This window comes from Heteronotia binoei, chromosome 1, assembly GCF_032191835.1.
Source record: "Heteronotia binoei isolate CCM8104 ecotype False Entrance Well chromosome 1, APGP_CSIRO_Hbin_v1, whole genome shotgun sequence".
Lineage (NCBI taxonomy): Eukaryota > Metazoa > Chordata > Lepidosauria > Squamata > Gekkonidae > Heteronotia > Heteronotia binoei.
This window is the reverse complement of record NC_083223.1, coordinates 89117926-89136437: the sequence shown is the minus strand read 5'-3', so window position 1 is coordinate 89136437 and position 18512 is coordinate 89117926. Positions and strand designations below refer to the sequence as shown.

At 40.5% G+C, this 18512-nt stretch overlaps 1 protein-coding gene across 2 annotated transcripts in view; it reads left to right on the top strand.

The window, feature by feature from the left end:
• MMS22L (MMS22 like, DNA repair protein) overlaps window positions 1-18512 on the top strand; it is a 122266-nt gene that overhangs the window by 56988 nt on the left and 46766 nt on the right. For both annotated transcript variants that reach the window (XM_060237429.1, XM_060237438.1), the window contains exon 14: window positions 214-723. In XM_060237429.1, coding sequence (XP_060093412.1) covers window positions 214-723 — 510 coding nt within the window. The remainder of the gene's footprint in view (window positions 1-213; window positions 724-18512) is intronic.

The following is an 18512-nucleotide window of genomic DNA, read 5'->3' as shown; positions in this document are numbered from 1 at the left end:
GGTACTGGCTGGTGTACATCTCACCTCCAGTAAGAAGGAACTTAGGTCATTACTGACAAAACTGTACTGGCTAAGCAGTTTTGGCACAAAATGGCTAATTAAGATCATAACATAAAACACACTTTTTGAAACCTTTTTTTTTTTGCATAAAATGGCTAAGCAAAATCATAACATGAAGCACACTTTAAAAAAAAATTTTTTTGTACAATACAGAATTTATTCCAAGTTTCACCAGAAAAGAATGCGGGAGTTGACAGAGTCGGGGCTGCAGAATTTTTTCCATCTTTTCCTTGTACTGGCAGCCATGGCAGAGACAGAGGATGTTGCCAGCCGCATGATGGAACTTTTGCATTTTCTTAGTCCACTTTCGATTAGCACTGCTCGGAGAGCTCTGATCTGGAAAGGGTACTTTGCCTTCATCTTAACATATGTTGAGAAGAGCATGGACATTACTGTGCTGGCTGAGCATCTTTCAAGCACCTTCCATGAAAAGGCAAAGGAGTTCTTAGTAGCAAAAAATGACTACGTACAGAAACAAAGCCTCTGGAATTTGCTTTCCATTTACATTGATGGCGTCCAAGAAGTATTTGAGACCAGCCACCTGTTGTACCTTTCAGAGGAAAAGTTGCTGAACGATGGCTTCAGTATGTTGCTGCCGGGTTGTCGAGGAGCTGAATTAACAGCAGTCTTAAATTTTTTGCAGGCTATTCTGTCTCGGTTGAGGTAAGCATTTATATATACAGTTATATATTTTAAATTCTTTGCAACCAGCGATCTATGAATGTACTTTGGTTTTGTATCTTACCCTTTGTTTGATCTATTTTTGTTGTCTGTGTTCTTACATTCTCCTTCCTTCAAGTACAGTAATATACATAAGGTTAAATTCTAAAAGCTTTTTTCCTGTTGCAAAAGCAACAGTGTCATTCAACACCCCTCCTTGCTGAATCTCTTCACATGGGATTTTGACCCACTTACACAATCCTTGCATTCCTTTCAAAGAAGAAGAATTGCAGATTTATGCCCCACCCTTCTCTCTGAATCAGAGACTCAGAGCAGCTTACAATCTCCTTTATCTTCTCCCCCCACAACAGCCACCCTGTGATGTGGGTGGGACTGAGAGGGCTCTCACAACAGCTGCCCTTTCAAGAACAACTGCTACAAGAGCTATGTCTAACCCAAGGCCATTCCAGCAGGTGCAAGTGGAGGAGTGGGGAATCAAACCCAGCTCTCCCAGATAAGAGTCCACACACTTAACCACTGCACCAAACTGGCTCTCTTTTGGGGGTCAACACTAGCACAAAAGATGGTAGGATCCAACCCATAGTTTGTAAGTTTGTTAAAAAAATAAAGATATAATTTGTCAATTCATTTATATTGCTGCAAATAAGCTTTGACTGAAATGTTGGATACTAATTTACTGTGAAATGAATGTTTAGTCCTAAGCAGCTTGCAGACTGGAACCATTTGTAACCCATCATCCATGTATTGAAAGCGCAACAAATCTCCTGTTTCTGCTGTCTAGTTTGATGAAAATCTTCGTTTCTAGCAGTTGGTAGGCTGCCATGCATAGCTGGTACACTGAGCTCGGATTACGGTTGACAGTTTGCTCACCAGAATAGTGCATGAGATTGTGTATAAACTGGTTCACATGCGCATTATTCCTTGATGAACAGTTTGTTCAGTGAGTTATGTATATGAGCACGGATCAGGTGCCACAGGTACAGAGTTTTATAGCACCGTAGACAATGCTCTTCAGAGATGTCAGGTTACACATCGAATGTGAAGTAATCAAAGGAAATTGATGTACATGAATGTATGTAGCTGTTCTATAGCTGTCTCTGATTATTATTTTTCTAGGTGTTATCTATTCCAAGCTCTATTAGTATGGTAATTTGATGGAGGCCACAGGCAAAATCTTTTGAAAGCTCATTGTGGAAGGAGGCCATTCTGTACTTCTTGGTTGTCTTGGCAGTTTGAAACAGACACACACCTTGAGAAGAGAAACTCTCACTTCTTGTTTGCCCCCATCACAGGCAACAGCAACACTGTGCCTTCTATATTACTTAGACAATTGATGACTCAGGGAAGAGTTACGTTGAAAGGTCTGTAGCTGTTGACCTTCCCATCTCTTAAGTCTTAAGCAGAATGTGCTTGGGTTTTGAGCTTGCAGGCTTCCATGCCTGCGCATGCCAGCAGCAGTTTGAACCTTATTGATTTCAGAAATTCAGATATTCATACCCTTAAAGGAATCAGTCTTAAGTTGTTGCTTCTTCAGTTCCTTTCCAAAGTTATATTGTTGTATACATGGAACACTTTTTACTCTGTACATTCAGGTAGCCTTGTGAGGTGCGTGGAGGAGGGATGCGTGCGTCATAACTCCTGCTTAATAAAAATTAGCAAGCAAGAATTTTTAAAATATCCCACTTCTTAGTCCGGTTTAATAAAACTTGGGGGAACCCAGAATGGAGTAGTGACTAAAGAGAATGGGGGACTGGGTTTTAATCGCTGATTGGTTTTCCTTGATTTATTGCTATACTGTACAACCTCCAAACTGTCCTTTCTCTATTAAACATACCACTGTCCACTAATTCACACACTGGAGGCAGTTTTTCCGTTTTAGAGCCAAAAACTCCTTTAGGAAAGCTGGGAAACATCTTTCCCTGCCATGCTGCCAGAAGCCTTAATGAGTCAGTTATTGATTGGGCACTGCAGAAAACAGAAGAGCTTTGAGGGAGGAGTAGTTGGAAATATGCATTCTGAACAGGGGAGAGAAACTGACCTGCATGTTTACCTTAAGTACTTTGTTACTGTCTGGATAGTTTGACTTCTGCTGTCAGTAGCTTGTAAATCCAAGGACAACTGATTATTTTTTTACCCAAGTTGTCTTTGAACAAAGATAAAGGGTTTGACAAAGTGCAGGTGATTTATTAGTAGGGTCCTTTTAAATTGGTTTAACTTAGTTTTTAAAAAGTGCAAACTACTTGGGACTGTTCAGAAGTATGTTACGCGTACTCTCTGGGGCTGTCCTTTAGATTTGAATGGTCTGTATAACTGCAGTACATTTGTATTTTTAGAAAACAATAGAATTCATAATGGGGGGAAGCAAACTGGAAACTTTAAAAATCCCTCACGTCTGTTCTTTTCATTTAGAAAATTTTTGTACTGCCTCTGAATTACATTTCATTAAGAGAAAAAAATGCAGTACATTAAATGCGACTGAAAACAAGCCATTCCCTAACTAAACACAGCAGAGTGAAAAATCCTACATTATCAAAAGCTCAGCAAAACAGAAGGATTTAACTTACCTTTGAAAGGTAACAGCAAGCCTTCATGAGAGAGCTGCAACAGAAAAGACTCTTCTCCTTGCAGAGATGATCCTAGTCTTCATGTAAGATGGAAAGTTAAGCAGAGCTTGGTTTATACATCTTAAATGCTGTGAGGAATCATATTTGCGAACCTGACATGAGCAGGTATCTTTTCAGAATAAGGGATAAACATTTGGGGAAGGAAAGGAATGGCAACACTAACATGCAGTGAAGGCTGTTCCTGCCAGGGGAACATAATTGTCCTCATTTGCCTGCAGCAAGGAAAACAAAAAAATCCGTGACTATAGTAAAGCTTTCTGAGAGAACCCAAGAAATATTTGTCAGACAGAACTGACAGCAAATGAGCTTACAGATAATTGAGAATGCTGCTTGCAAATGGATTGAGTGGAACAGCCAGCATCAAACTAGCAAACAGCATTCTGTGGACCCTGACCCTTCCCATACAACCTGGATGAGGCCTTTACTGGCTGCAGAACACAAAGGGGATTATTTCAGGTTAGAGGACTGAGCTGAGGACAAAATGAAGCTCACCATGGGAAGCCGTGAAGTATCAGGCAAAGGAGAGCTGAGTGGAAAGTAGTAGCTTTGCCCTCAGTTGAAAAGTTTGGGAAGACGACTTGAGTCTGCCTCCTGCCTTCTCTCATCCCTACTCCCTGTCAGATCCACATACATTTTCATGTCAAGGGTCCTGCTCCTACTGTCAATCAAGCAGATTAGCTCATGCTGTGAACATTCAGCAGCCATCTGCTGATCCAGTAAATAAACAGTCTCAAAAAACAAAGTTTTAGTCCAGTAGCACCTTTTAAGACCAACAAAGATTTATTCATGATGTAAGCTTCGTGTGCTAGAAGCGCACTTCTTCAGACAATAATACTACTGGACTCCAACTTTTTTTTATTGCTTTAGACCAAAAAGGCTGCCTTCCTGGATCTATAAACAGTCTCAAAGCAGTCTACATCAGGTAGCCTGTCTACAGTCTACAGGTAGCCTGTGTAAAGTAGCCACTGAGACGTCCTTTGAGATCTCTTGATCCTGTGTCCTTTAGTTGTAGGTCAGGATTGGAACCCTCTGTTACTGATCAGCAAGAGATTTTAGAAGAAGAATAATTGTAGATTTATACCCTGCCCTTCTCTCTGAATCAAAGACTCAGAGCAGCTTACAATCTCCTATATCTTCTCCCTCCCCACAACGGACACCCTGTGAGGTGGGTGGGGCTGAGAGGGCTCTCACAGCAGCTGCCCTTTCAAGGATAACCTCTGCCAGAGCTATGGCTGACCCAAGGCCATTCCAGCAGGTGCAAGTGGAGGAGTGGGGAATCAAACCTGGTTCACACTTAACTGCTATACCAAACTGATTCTAGGTATGACTTGAGCATAGAATGTAGCATGAGAGACTGTGTGTTAGAAAAAGGTATCCTGATTTCTTCTGGAGTGATGGGGAGAGAGAGTAGCATTCCCCATTCAGTTTGAAAAATGGGAAGTGGATGTTTTGCTGAGTGGGAGATGGTCTGTGTCTAAATCAAGCTTGCCTAGAAATACCCTTCCCCACAGGAAAAAAAAGTATGGTCTAAATCCCCCCCCCCCTTTTTTTGGTTCACATTAAATGTCATCCAACATGAGCCATTCACATTTGCTTGAACATTTTGGATATGGCTGGATTATGGAAAAAGCAAGGGAGTACCAGAAAAACATCTATTTCTGCTTCATTGACTACACTAAAGTATTTGATTGTGTGGATTACAACAAACTGTGGAAAGTTCTTAAAGAGATGGGTGTACCAGACCACCTCACACGTCTCCTGAGAAACCTGTATAAAGGTTAAGCGACTGTCAGAACAGGATATGAAACAACTGATTGGTTTAGAATAAGAAAAGGAGTTCGACAAGGATGTATATTGTCACCCTGCTTATTTAATTTATATGCAGAGTACATTATGCGGAATGCTGGCCTGAATCACAAGCAGGAATTAAGATTGCCGGGAAAAATATCAGCAACCTCATATATGCAGATGACACCACTCTAATGGCAGAAAGTGAAGAGGACCTAAAGAACCTCTTGTTGAGGCTGAAAGAGGAGAGCACAAAAGTAGGTTTGAAACTCAGCATCAAAAAAACTAAGATCATGGCATCCAGCCCCTTCAATCCGTGGCAAATAGAAAGGGAAGACATGGAAGTAGTGGCAGACTTTATATTCTTGGAATCCAAGATTACTGCAGATGATGACTAGCGATGATGATGATGACAACGATGATATTGGATTTATATCCCATCCTCCACTCAGAGTCTCAGAGTGGCTCACAATCTCCTTTACCTTCCTCCCCCATAACACACACTGTGAGGTGGGTGGGGCTGAGAGGATTCTCATAGCAGCTGCCCTTTAAAGGACAACCTCTGCCAGAGCTATGGCTGACCCAAGGCCATTCCAGCAGGTGCAAGTGGAGAAGTACGGAATCAAACCCAGTTCTCCCAGATAAGATTCCGCACACTTAGCCACTACACCAAATTAAAAGACATTTGCTCCTTGGGAGGACAGCTGTGGCGAACCTAGGCAGCATGATAAAAAGTAGAGACATCACCCTGCCAACAAAAGTCTGTATAGCCAAAGTGATGGTATTCCTAGTGGTAATGTATGGCTGTGAGAGTTGGACCATAAGGAAGGCCAAGCGCAGAAGAATAGATGCTTTTGAGTTATGGTGCTGGAGAACCATAGAATACATTTTATGAAAACATAAAATACATCTTGGTGCTATGATAAGTTTCAGATTTATAATTCCCTGTAAAGTAGATCTTAGCTTGTCCTCTCCACTGCTTCTGTACAGCAGATTGCAAGGGGTGGTTCATATGTTGCCTAAAAGCTATAGCGGCCAGCAGTCTAGTTTACAAATGCCTGGTGGAAGAGTACAGTTTTACAGGCCCTGCAGAACTGTATAAGCTCTCGCAGGACCCTGACCTCTTCCAGCAACTCATTCCACCAGCGTGGAACCACTACAGAGAAGGCTCTGGCTCTAGTTGTCATGAATCTGGCCTCCTTAGGGCCGAGGATTAGAAGTACATTTTGTGATCCAGATCAAAGTGCTCTCCAGGGAGCATGTGGGGAAAGGCAGTCCCTAAGGTATTCAGACCCCTGGTCATGTAGGGCCTTAAAGGTGATAGGCAACCAATGCAGCATTTTCAGCACAGGTTGAATGTGCTTCCATAAAGGAAGACCCATTAGCAACCTGGCTGTTGCATTCTGCACTAGTTGAAGCTTCCGGGTTTGAGACAAGGGCAGCCCCATGCAGAGGGCGTTTCAGTAATCCAATCTTGAGGTGACCGTGGTGTGGATCACTGTCGCAAAGTCGTTGCATTCCAGGTAGCGGACTAGCTGCCTTATCAGCCGTATTTGATAGAAGGCTGATCTGGCGGTGGCTGCCACCCGGGACTCCATATTTAAGGAGGCATCCAGGAGCACCCTCAAATTTTTAACCTTGGGCGCCGGTGTAAGTAGTGCCCCATCAAAGGTCGGTATTAAGACCTCGGTTCCTAGACAGCCACGACTTAGGTACAGGACCTCCCGTCTTCTTCGGATTCAACTTCAGTCGACTCAACCTGAGCCACCCTGCCATAGCCTGAAGTGCCATGGTCAGATCTTCTAGGGAGGAGTTGGGCTGGCCACCCATCAATAGATAAAGCTGGGTGTCATCTGCGTACTGATGACATCCCAGCCCAAACCTCTGGGCAAGGGGGCGCATGTAGATGTTGAACAGCATCGGGGATAGAACTGCCCCTTGTGGCACACCACACACAAGTGGGTGCCGTTGAGACAGTTCCTCCCTTATCGCCACCCTTTGTTCCCGACCCTGAAGGAAAAAGGTTACTCATTGTAGAACAGAGGCAGGTTACTCCTGGTCGGTTACTTATTGGGGAGCAGAGATCCATGTGATCAGTCCTGTGTGGTTTGCACTCACACCCACAAACTCCTTCTATGTAAGTTAGGACTAAGGATGGGCATGAACCTAAATTCTAGCTGTACATCTCTCGGTTTGTGAGTTGAGGGTCGTGTGATTTACCTTCAACGAACCTCCATGTTTTTAATTGAGGTTTGTGTCAGTGATTCATGCAAAAGTGAAATCCAAGCATCAAGTTCACCAGCTTCTGGCTGAACTCATCACTTGGACTTCATTAATGCATGGTGCTGCTTTAAAAGCCATTTAAAGAGAACTTTAAATGGCGTTTGTAAGTTGTGCCACATAAGAGTGAAGTTGAAGCAGCAAGTTCACCCAGAAATGGGTGGATCTGCCGCTTGGACATCACTTGCGTATGAACCATCAACATGAAACAAACCAGTTTGGCAAACAGGCACATGAAGGTTTGTCGTTTGTGCAGCTTTACAGACATGAACCAAAACGAACCTCAATGTCCCTGGTTTGTGCCCATCATTAGTTAGGACTATTATGCTTGAACAATGGCATGCATGTAAGTAAGTATTTGCGGTGGCTGGCTGGAGGCTTCATCCTCCTAGAATTTCATCAAGTTATACAATGTGAGGTTTTGTCAGTTACTGATCCCAGTTACTGATCCCAGTCAACTCGGCTCATATGAAAATGGCCAGAAGTTTATTAGAGATCAATACAGAGCAATGGACTTCTGTGCTATGAAACCATTGCTGAGAATAGAGTAACTTACAAACAGAACCAATAATATACCAAGCAGAAATGCGCACTACTAAGGCCAATCCCTGTCTGTTAGGTTCCCAGGGTCAGGTATATAGCATAGAGAGTCTTCTCTGGATGCTTAAGGTCATCTGGCCAAAGCCAGACATTGCCATGGCTACCATATAATGGTTCTACTGCCCAAGTCTTCCTCCTGCGTATCTTGTGAAAAGTCACAGCAAACGAAATGCCATAGTAGGCACAATTGGATACACGTCTGAACAAGGTTTAGATTATAATGTTGTGTAATGCCAAGAAATGAAAATGATTGGTTGTGTCAATAAAAGTTTTTAGAATTGGAATTGGAAAATGACTGACTGACTGAATACTGCAAATATCACACAACCATCTGACACCCTGACTCAATTGTTAGGGAACGTGACAGACTAGGCTTTTCTAAAGGCAATGCAAATTTTCTGTCTGGCTTTTGTGGTAGCCAGGGAGATTTTTTCAGTTCTTGATTTCTTAATCTAATAATTATCAACATCTTAGTTAGCCCTAGATCTTTGCCATGGAGCAAAGGCAGGCATAAACAAAATTAATAACTTAATAATAATAATATTTATTTATATCCCGCTCTTGAAGGTAAGTATGATGGTGTAGCACTTGCTAAACAAATGAGTCTAGATAAATGTACAATACAGTTGTGATCTTGGTTTATTCTTCAAAATGTAACTATTATCTTATCCAAGTGGGAAGATGTTTTGGTCTGAAGCAGCAGAACAAAGTTTGAGTCCAGTGGCACCTTTAAGACCAACAAAGTTTTATTCAAGGTATAAGCTTTCATGTCTAAGCATGCCTCTTCAGATAAAGTATCTTCAGATACAGATACTGTGTCTGAAGTAGTGTGCTTGCGCATGAAAGCTTATACCTTGAATAAAATTGGACTTAAAGGTGCCACTCGACTTAAACTTTATATGATTTTATAATGTGTATCATTTGAACAATTAAAATAAATTGTCCAAACTGTTCAACAATATTCCTGGTGTTTATACTTAGAAATTTCATCTTTATGTAGCAATGATACCGTTTCTTTCACAGTTGAAAGAAAGGAAGGAAAAGTGGCATAGCAGTCCTATTCCCAATGTGAAGAAATTCTGATATTTGTATATTCGCTCGCTAAGAGCAAGGTTATAGAGCCAGTACCATTGGTCAGATTAATAACATGCATTCTTGGCTGCCTTTGTGATTTGGTAAAGAAGCAAATGTCTCACTATGGCAATCTCTTCTGCTTTAAGATCCAGATGAAAATAAGATACCAGCCTTTGCATAAACGTAGTATTTCTGCCAGCTGTATTGGGTGTAATAGGTCTAGAACTGTTAGAATTTGCAGGTAGATAAGGAGATCACTGATTAAAGAGAGAAGCAGCTCCCTATAGGCGGTTAGTTAATAATAATTTCATTTGCCACTTTTCTGCTAACCCAAGATGATGGCTCACAGGAGCATTCCTTTATTGCTGATTAAGTAGCATTATGAAAATACTGATTTGTCTGTGTTAACTAAATGCCTTGGTATTTAAAGCTTAGAATGTCAAATAGGCATAGCAATCCCCTTTAACATATCACACAGAGTTTCTGGAATCATAAAGCTAGTTTTTCTACTTCTTTTTATTTTATTTGATCATAGAAAATGGCAGTCATTCATTTTGCAGAGTGAGGTGTAGGAAAAAGCTGTGGTTTAATTAAAGCCATTCATGCTGCTCTGGTTGAAGGACTGATAGTGCTTCCATTCTAACCCTTTCATTTTCAGGGATTTATAGCCATGAAAACTTTCTGTTCCCTTTGGTACTGTATACTAGCAAAAAGAGAGGAACTCTTCAGCAGTCTATTCTGCTAGTAGTCTAGAACATCTTTCCCAAATAGTGCACTGCGAGAAAGTGACTCAGAGCTTCTGTAAGCCCAGTTTACCCACCAACAGAGGAGGGCTGCCCTCTGTATCTCTCATTCATTGATTTGGCCTTGTTTTATTTCAGACAACCTTCCTTGGAGGAAGGTAATTGTACATGGTGTCTGCATTAAATGAGATAGGATCATTCCCTGCATTGGATGCAGTTGGGTCTCCCAGTGCAAAGGTATAGCTGGGCAGAAAAGAGTTAGAAGCAGAAAAATTGAGGGAGAACTGAAAAACTGGCATGGAATATTTGCTCTTTTGAAATGAGTGAAATACTACTTAATGCAAAGTTTTTCCAGGTGAAGAAAAGGGTCATAACTTAGTCTAGAGCATGTGCTTTGTATACAGGTCCCCGAGATCAGATGCTGGTTTGATGTGTAGTTGACTCTGAAATCCACTGAAAGTCAGAGTTGTCAGTGCTGAGTAAGGATACCAGACCATTGCCTAGCATCCCCAGGAGAACTGGGGGATAGAAGCAGGCAAGGATCCAACATCATTTTTGGTGGGAAATTATAAATGACATCATGATATTGAGAGCAATGCTCTAGGATTTGCCAAAACTCATTGTTGCCCTGGTGTCAACACTTATGTTTTTTGCTAAAAGTTACATTGGGAACCACTCTGACCTTATGTCAGGCAATGGAGGGGATGGCCAGGAGACCTGGCATCCTAGTGCTGGGCTGGATAAAAGACTGTACGGACTCTGTATAAGGCTCATATGTTTAAGGTTTCATTCCTTTCCACACTATTATGGGAGTAAGCACCATTAAACCCAGCTCAGTAGAACTTCCTTCTGAGTAAATATGGGTGTGATCAGATTGAATATCACTAGCTGAGTTCAGAAAAACTTTTCAATAGAAATTAGTAGCAAATGCAATTTTAGTTTTTAGTTGTTGTTTTTTTAAAAGAATTCTCTATTACTTTCTGCTTGGTAACCAAATGCCGGTGAAATAGACTTTAAAAAATACGTTTATTTTCTTCGTCTTATTTCATTTGTATCCCAGCTTCCTCCCCAGCGAACACCCAAAGTGACTTACATCATTGTCCTCTCCTCCATTTTGTCTTTAAAACCACCCTGTGAGATTGGTTAGATTGAGTATGTGACTGGTCCACAGTCACCCAGGAAGGTTCCATGTCAGAGTAGGGATTCAGACCTGTGTATGTTAGATCCTAGTCCAGCAGTGACTACACTGGCTTTATAGTGGTGGTATGCTCTTACTTTTTTTGGCTGAAGAGATATAAGAGAAAGTGGGGAAGCAGAAAGGGCAGCCACAGGGAAACTAATTGCTTTTGAGTAACCGACAAGTCTCAGCTGAAAATGAAAAGTTGGCTTCATCTCTTAAAGGTGGAGAGCAGTAATTTTATTATGTTAAAAACACTCACCATAGTGAAACTAATCCTCTGTTGTACAGCTGGCAAGTGCTTTAGTGGAACACTGCCCATTGTTTTAGCACTCTGATCTGAAAATATTGTTGGTCATGCATTGATCATTTAAAACATGCTTTGAGCATGTCTGTAGATGCACTTTCTAAACTTTTGGTAAGCTTTTAATTCTATTTCATTGCCATTACACCTGTATATCACAAATTTTTTTAAGCTCAGTTTAAGCCACTCTGGACCTTTGAAATGAAATAAAACCTTGGCATGCTGGTCTTCTGCTTCAAGTGTGTGTTTGTGTATGTATGTATGACTGCAGTTGCAACAGACTACAGCTGTGGCCTTTGATAGTGTAAATGTCCTACAGACTGTAAAACGGTATTTAAGGTTTATCTGACATAATCTTTTTTTTTTTTTGCCACAGTCAGAGTACAAGTCTGGCAAAGATGGTTGTCTCCTTAATAATGATTTTCTGATAGCTAGACTGTAGCTAAATCAACAAATAGGAGTGTATATTCATTTTTCTCTACTGCACCCTGTAGTTCTTCAGGCTGAGTATGATTTCCTGGTATATATACCTACTATGGAAATATATACTTGTTTTGAAGGGAGGTTTTGTGTGTGTTATACTCTGCCATCAAAAATGCCCTGTGGGAAGTCCTCCGAGCCCATCAGGAGACTCTCTTCTTCTTTCCTTTTTATATCTGTGAACAGATAAGCCAATAAAAAAAATACAGAAAGGTGCTTTCTACTCCAGGGTTTCAGTATTAGTCATTGAAAACCTATATATTCTTTCCAATATATTAATCTTTTAAAATACTGTTGTCAGTGGGGAAACGTAATCCTTAGAATCTAGAGACTTCTTGCCATAAAAAGAATATATTTCCCATTTTTAAAAAGAAGCTTTGCAGTGTTGCTTGTTTTGTCATAGGTAGCTGCATCTGAAGTAAAAACTGTTTTCTGCGTGGTATGTAGATAAAACTGTTCTTGCAAGAGTAAGAGATGGGATCTTGCCCAGTGCTAGAAGTAATATGGTATACAAAGGAATGTGATTACTGTCCTTGTACTTCTTCCACTGTCACATTTTTGAAATCTTTACTTCTGACACTGACCTACCAGAAATAACAAAAATAGTTGAATAAATGCATAAAAATGAATTTTAGGATTGCAACCTGGCATTATGCTGACATTGGAGATGCTTTATAACTGTTTTGCATGTGTATGTGCCAGTGTGAATGTTTTAGAATTAAATGTGTTTCAGAAATGGCAATGAGCTCGAGCAAGAGATCCTTGAGTGCAACAGTATCTTCTTGGAAGACATCATGAATGCCTTCTAGCCAAACTCCAGTGCAACTGAAATATTATTGTATATTATAGTGTACAGCGGTGGAGATTGCTGGAAATCGTTCTTTGTGGCACTATCTCTTCACAGGATTCAAACATTAAGTTATGGAGACTCAGTGCTTAAATAATGGTTGCTGGGGGTGTCATTGGTTTGCTATTTTGGATGACTACAGTACAGTCTTGTGGAAAGACACTCCCATCTAAGCCCAAGTAAATGGAGTAATAGCATAGAATTGCACTATTGTGGTGATGTCTTACATGTTTAGCTCTGGTTCAGCACTGACCTCGATAGCCCAGGCTAGCCTGAACTCGTCAGATCTGAAAGCTAAGCAGGGTCAACCTTGGTTAACATTTGGAAGGACAATCTCCAAAGAATATCAGGGTCATGATGCAGAGGCAGGCAATGGCAAACTACCTCTGAAACACCTCTTGCCTTAAAAACAAATCTAGCTCACCATCTAGTGGTGTATTATGCTAAAAAGAGCTAGAACTTCTAGCTGTTAGTGTCAGACAATTTTGGGGTCTTTTGGCTATTCTACACACAATGCCATATGAAACATTATTAATTAGCTCTGAATCATTACTTTCTAATGCTATCATAAAATTAGGGTATTCTGACAAACAGCTAGTAGGCATTGTGATCCATGCCATAAAATCAGCTTTGGGAAACACTCACATGGTATATCTATGAAAGTGGACCACTGTTGTGATTCAGCAGGGCTTTTCCTATATTCTAGTGCAATGCAATCTAAAGAGAAACCAGAGTATATATTCTCATGCAAATACATAGCCTTGAAAGCTATGCACAAAAACTTGTTGACACTGGAATACTGAATTACTAATGAATAGTAGATTCATTGAACCTACTCCACTTTTGAAAATACAAATTTTTCTTTTTATTTTTTCTTGTACTTTCCTCTGTATTTTTCTTTCCTTCCTTGTTGGAGGTGGTGAGTAAAAAAAAAAAGTTACATAGATTTGAAGAATTTTCCCTTTCCCATTATGTTTGGTTTCTGGCTCACTATAGCCCAGCATTCAAATAATTTTATAGCTTATTAGATATGAGTACTTCATAAAACAGTTACCAATGTGACTTAAATCCTCACACTCCTTGATTTCCCATTCCCTGAATGTATTGAATTTTAGGGGGTGATGGCAGGCTATTTTGGGAAAAAGCGAGTGAGAGAATATCTCTGAGACCACTGCTGGGGCACCTGAATCTATTAAAATGGCATTGCCTAGTGCAACTTAGTTGGAAGCTAAGAAAATGCTCAAATACTATGAAAATATGCCACTCTTCACAGGCTGCTGCCATTTCAAAAGTTCTTGCACTTCTTTTTTTCTCTGCCATAACCATTTTATCTAGCAAACCTGCTCTGACGTTTGTACTATAACCTACCTGTCAGCTATACACGATTTACTGTTGTGAAAGAGAAAATCCACCAAATACGCTTAAAGAAGAAAAAAAATCAGCGTACAAAACCATTTCCAAGTATACTGAGCACCCGCTGCTTATGGCCCCATAGTTGTTTAGAAAAATATGTGATCCCTGAAGAACATCAATGTACATTTATTTTCTGGTTGAAGCACTCCACTTCTGAAACTATAAGGTTTTTTTTTCCCTTGAATGAACTTTCCTCTCCGTATTTCTTTCTTTGCAGGAGGTGAGGAAAAAATAGCTATTTATACAGATTTGCAAGATTTTGTTCCCCTATTGAACAATGAAAAAAAATTGATAAAAACTAATTAACTTTGGAATATCTCAATTTTTGATTGTTTCTTTTTTTAAAACAGGGAATACCATATATGTATAAATATATATATATGTATATATACATATATGTGTATATATCTTTGTCTTTAGGATAACTTGTCAGATTTAAAGCTTATTTAAAATGAAAAGAAAGCCGAAGCAATTTTCTTTATTCCATTTCAGTCTCCTAAGGCCTATTTCCCCCTGGTGAGTTCATAGCAACAGGGGGGTTTAAGGGAATTCAGCTTTCTGCAAATTAATGTCTCACATCATGAAAATTCAGGACTTTTTTTTCCTCCTCCTATCTTGAAAAGTAATACAGTGAGTGCGAGTATTATTTCTTGCCAGCGGGTGGAAGATGAATGATTTTGTCACAGTTTTACTACTTGATGAGCAGTGTCCTGAGGGTCAGGCTTAAGTCTGTGTCGCTATGCTGCTCATTACTCTTGAGCTAAATAAGGGCTGATTGGATCTAAATTGCCTAGCACATGGGCCACAGATGAGCTCAGTGAGTAGGGGATGACCTGCTATTCAGACTGGGAGTCACCCCGGTGTGCAAATGCTGCATTAGAACACCGTGGGAGAACGAGAGGCTACTGACTGCTGCCAGCAAAAGAAATCGAAATGTAAAAAACTCTTTGATGCTGCAGTGTTAGAATTTGAAATGTAGGAAGTGACAGGTTGATGGTACTTATCAGCTTTGGCTGGATTAGAGAACAGTGTCATCTTGCTTATATAATGACAGAAGAATGAAGCAAGTTCCTAACTACTCTGCATTGCTTGGTGGTGATGGCTGTCGGAGGCGATGCTGCCTCCTACTGGCAGCTTTCAAAGCAAATGTGGTTTTTTTCTTTTCTCTTTTTTTAAGGAGTATGGTACTCCTTTCTTCTTCCTTTAAAAAAAATTACTACAAAACCTGGGGCTGGGGAAGAAGAAATGGAGCAGGACTGTGTGTGCCTCTTCTTCTAATACAAGAAAGGAAGAGATGGAAAGAGAATTAACATTTGGCATGTTCTGGGGTGTAATAACCATTTCAGTGGTGGTATGGTTAAGCTGTGTTAATGTATAATGGCTTTAGTTCTTTTTATTCCAAAGTACAGCACGTTCTTCTTTTAGTTATCCTTTTGGGGATTGATTCCAGAACTGTGATTCCAGAGCATTAACTTGAGTGAAGCTACTTTGAAGTAAACACTTTCTCAGCCATTGGATGTAAGCATTTTGAAATATCTTGTCTTTCACGAGTGCTGTTTGCAGTCACAGTTGTTTCCTTTGAACATCAGTTTCAACACTGTTGTTCATCTCCATATTCCCACTCTCCCATATTCGTGCATTTAAATTAGTTGTTTCCTTTGGATGGTAACAGAAACATGTGAGAATTCTCCAAATAATGGGTGCATTGGCTTGTCTTTCCCTTTCTAGTTTTCTGTGTTATCATAAAACATTTCCTTGGTACATTATTGGCAGAGTAAATATTGGCCCACTATTATTTGAACCTATTGGAATAAACTACATTAGAAGGCATGCTGGCACCACTGTCCTTATCTTCATTAGCATTTATGGTCCTCAAAGGTATGGGTCAGAAGATTGTCAGAAATGTTGGTAAGAATGTTGTAACCTTTGAGTTTCTAAGCTGGCATTGCTTTCCAACTGAGTGTTGTGCATGTGAAGTGTGCACTTTGTGTAAAGTGTGCCATCACTCTCCGTACGAGGCCAGTATAGATAAGCTACACCAGATGAATAGAAATCTTCTTTTAGAACTGAACTGTGGAGACCAGTAATGTTGAGGTTTTGGTTTGGGCTGGATTCTAAACAGTGATATGTAATTCTGTGGTGCTGAATATTTCCTGAAAGGAAAATATTTAGTTATAGAGCTTAGTTCAAAATTCTTATTAGTTATGAATTTAAAAAATGTTTGTAGAAAAGTAAAAGCATTTGACTACTCATCAGTAGGAATGGAAATAAAATATGATTCTTTTGAAGAGGGAAAATGCTCCTTTTTGCACTTCAAATAGGGCATGTATATATCTAATCTAATTTCTAAGGGTTAATGAAAGTCATGAATTTTCAGTTTCCTAGAATGTGAAGACATAGTCATGATTGTATGGAAATACAGTTGTAACTATAGAGCTAGTGGCAATTTGATGATGCTTTTTTAAATCACTTATTTTGCTAAACATCTTCATTCATGGTAGTTGGGGTGAGAAACATAATGGATTCACTACTTCTAAAATATGAGAAATATTGAAACAATTTTTCATAATAGGATCCTCCTTGCCATGATAAATGTACAAGCTCTGACCAGGGAGCATTTCTGGAAAGGAGGTGGCTAAAGAACCTAAATCTCATCTGTCTCCAGTGGGGTTTTTTAACACTCACAGAAAATTGTACTAATTAATAAACTTCATTTATGCCCTGCTTTTCTCTCCCAGTGAGGAATCAGAGTGATTTATATAACTCCTCTACTCCATTATATCTTCACAACAACCCTGTTAGGTAGGTTACCTAGCAAGCATCCATAGCAGAATGGGGATTTGAACCTAGGTCTTCCAGATCATTGTCTCACATTCTAACCATTATATCACACTGGTTGTGTGGAATACCAAGGTCATGATACAGAGGCAGACAATGGCAAACCACCTCTGAACATCTCTTGCCTTGAAAACCCTATGGGTTCTCTGTCTTTACGGGGTGGGGGGGGGGGAGAGAGAACGAAGAGGGAACATGTGAATCCAAGGGGCTTTAGACTCATATCTCTGTTGCTCAGTTGCTATAATGACCTGTTGTCAAGTCTCTATCCCTTTTTGTTGCTGAGTATAAGTCCATAACAAAAAGGGTTAAAGACCCCCCCCCCCCAAAAAAAAACCCTAGTGGATCATGACAACTAGTAGATCATAACAATAAAGGTGAAGTAAAGGTAGTCCCCTGTGCCAGCACCAAGTCATTACCAAACCATGGGGTGAGGTCACATTAGGATGTTTTCTTGGCAGACTTATATGGGATGGTTTGCCATTGCCTTCCCCAGCAAGCTGGGTACTCATTTTAGGATGGAAGGCTGAGTCAATCTTGATCTGGCTACCTGAATTCAGCTTCTGCTGGGATTGAACTCAGGTCCTGAGTAACGCTTGGACTGCAGTACTGCAGCTTACCACTCTGAGCCACGGGGCTCCTAAAGTAAAGGTAGTCCCCTGTGCAAGCACTGAGTCGGTACCAACCCATGGAGTGACATTGCATCACAACGTTTTCTTGGCAGACTTTTTGTCATGGGGTGGTTTGCCATTGCCTTCCTCAGCCCTCTACACTTTACCCCCAGCAAGCTGGGTACTCATTTTACCAACCTTGGAAGGATGGGAAGGCTAAGTCAACCCTGAGCTGGCTACCTGAACCCAGCTTCCACTGGGATCAAACTCAGGTTGTGAGCAGAGCTTGGACTGCAGTACTGCAGCTTTCCACTCTGCACCGCAGGGCTCTTACCATGACAATAGACTGTTATAATACTGTAGTGTTCTATTGATTGTAATTTTTAAGGTCCCCATGGAGGAACGGCAGCTATGTGTAATATGGCAAGGAAAATGGCACCAAGGTGGGCATAGAAGAGCTGTGAGTTGGTAGAGCATCTGCTTTCCTTTCAGAAGCTCCCAGATTGAACCTCCAGCATCTCCAGTTTAAAAGGAACAGGTAGAAGGTGAAGCAAAAGACCTTTGATAGCTTCTGGCAATGAAGACAGACAGTGCTGACCTTTGTATACCAGTTGTTGAACTCTGTATAATAGAGCTTCATTTGTTCAGATGACCTGCAAAATGTACACTTTCCTGTCCTCCCAGCATCCAAGGCATGTTGACTGCAACCTTTGCAAAAAGTTCATACCAAACCAGGTTTAGGAAAGTTGGAAACGATATGAGAGGAAATACACAAATGGGGCAAACAATGTCAAAGAGATGCTCCTGAAAACAGCACCCCAGTAGGGAAGCCACAGCAGAGCAAAATGTTCGTGTTGAAGCAGCCCTGGTTTGCATCAGTGTCAAATCATGATAGCTGAATTCAGTGTTAATGATAACTTCTTTTTTAAAAAAAATTGCTAAGTACTTCATACTCCCTTCCACCCCCACCCCCATCTGTATACGATAGAACAGAG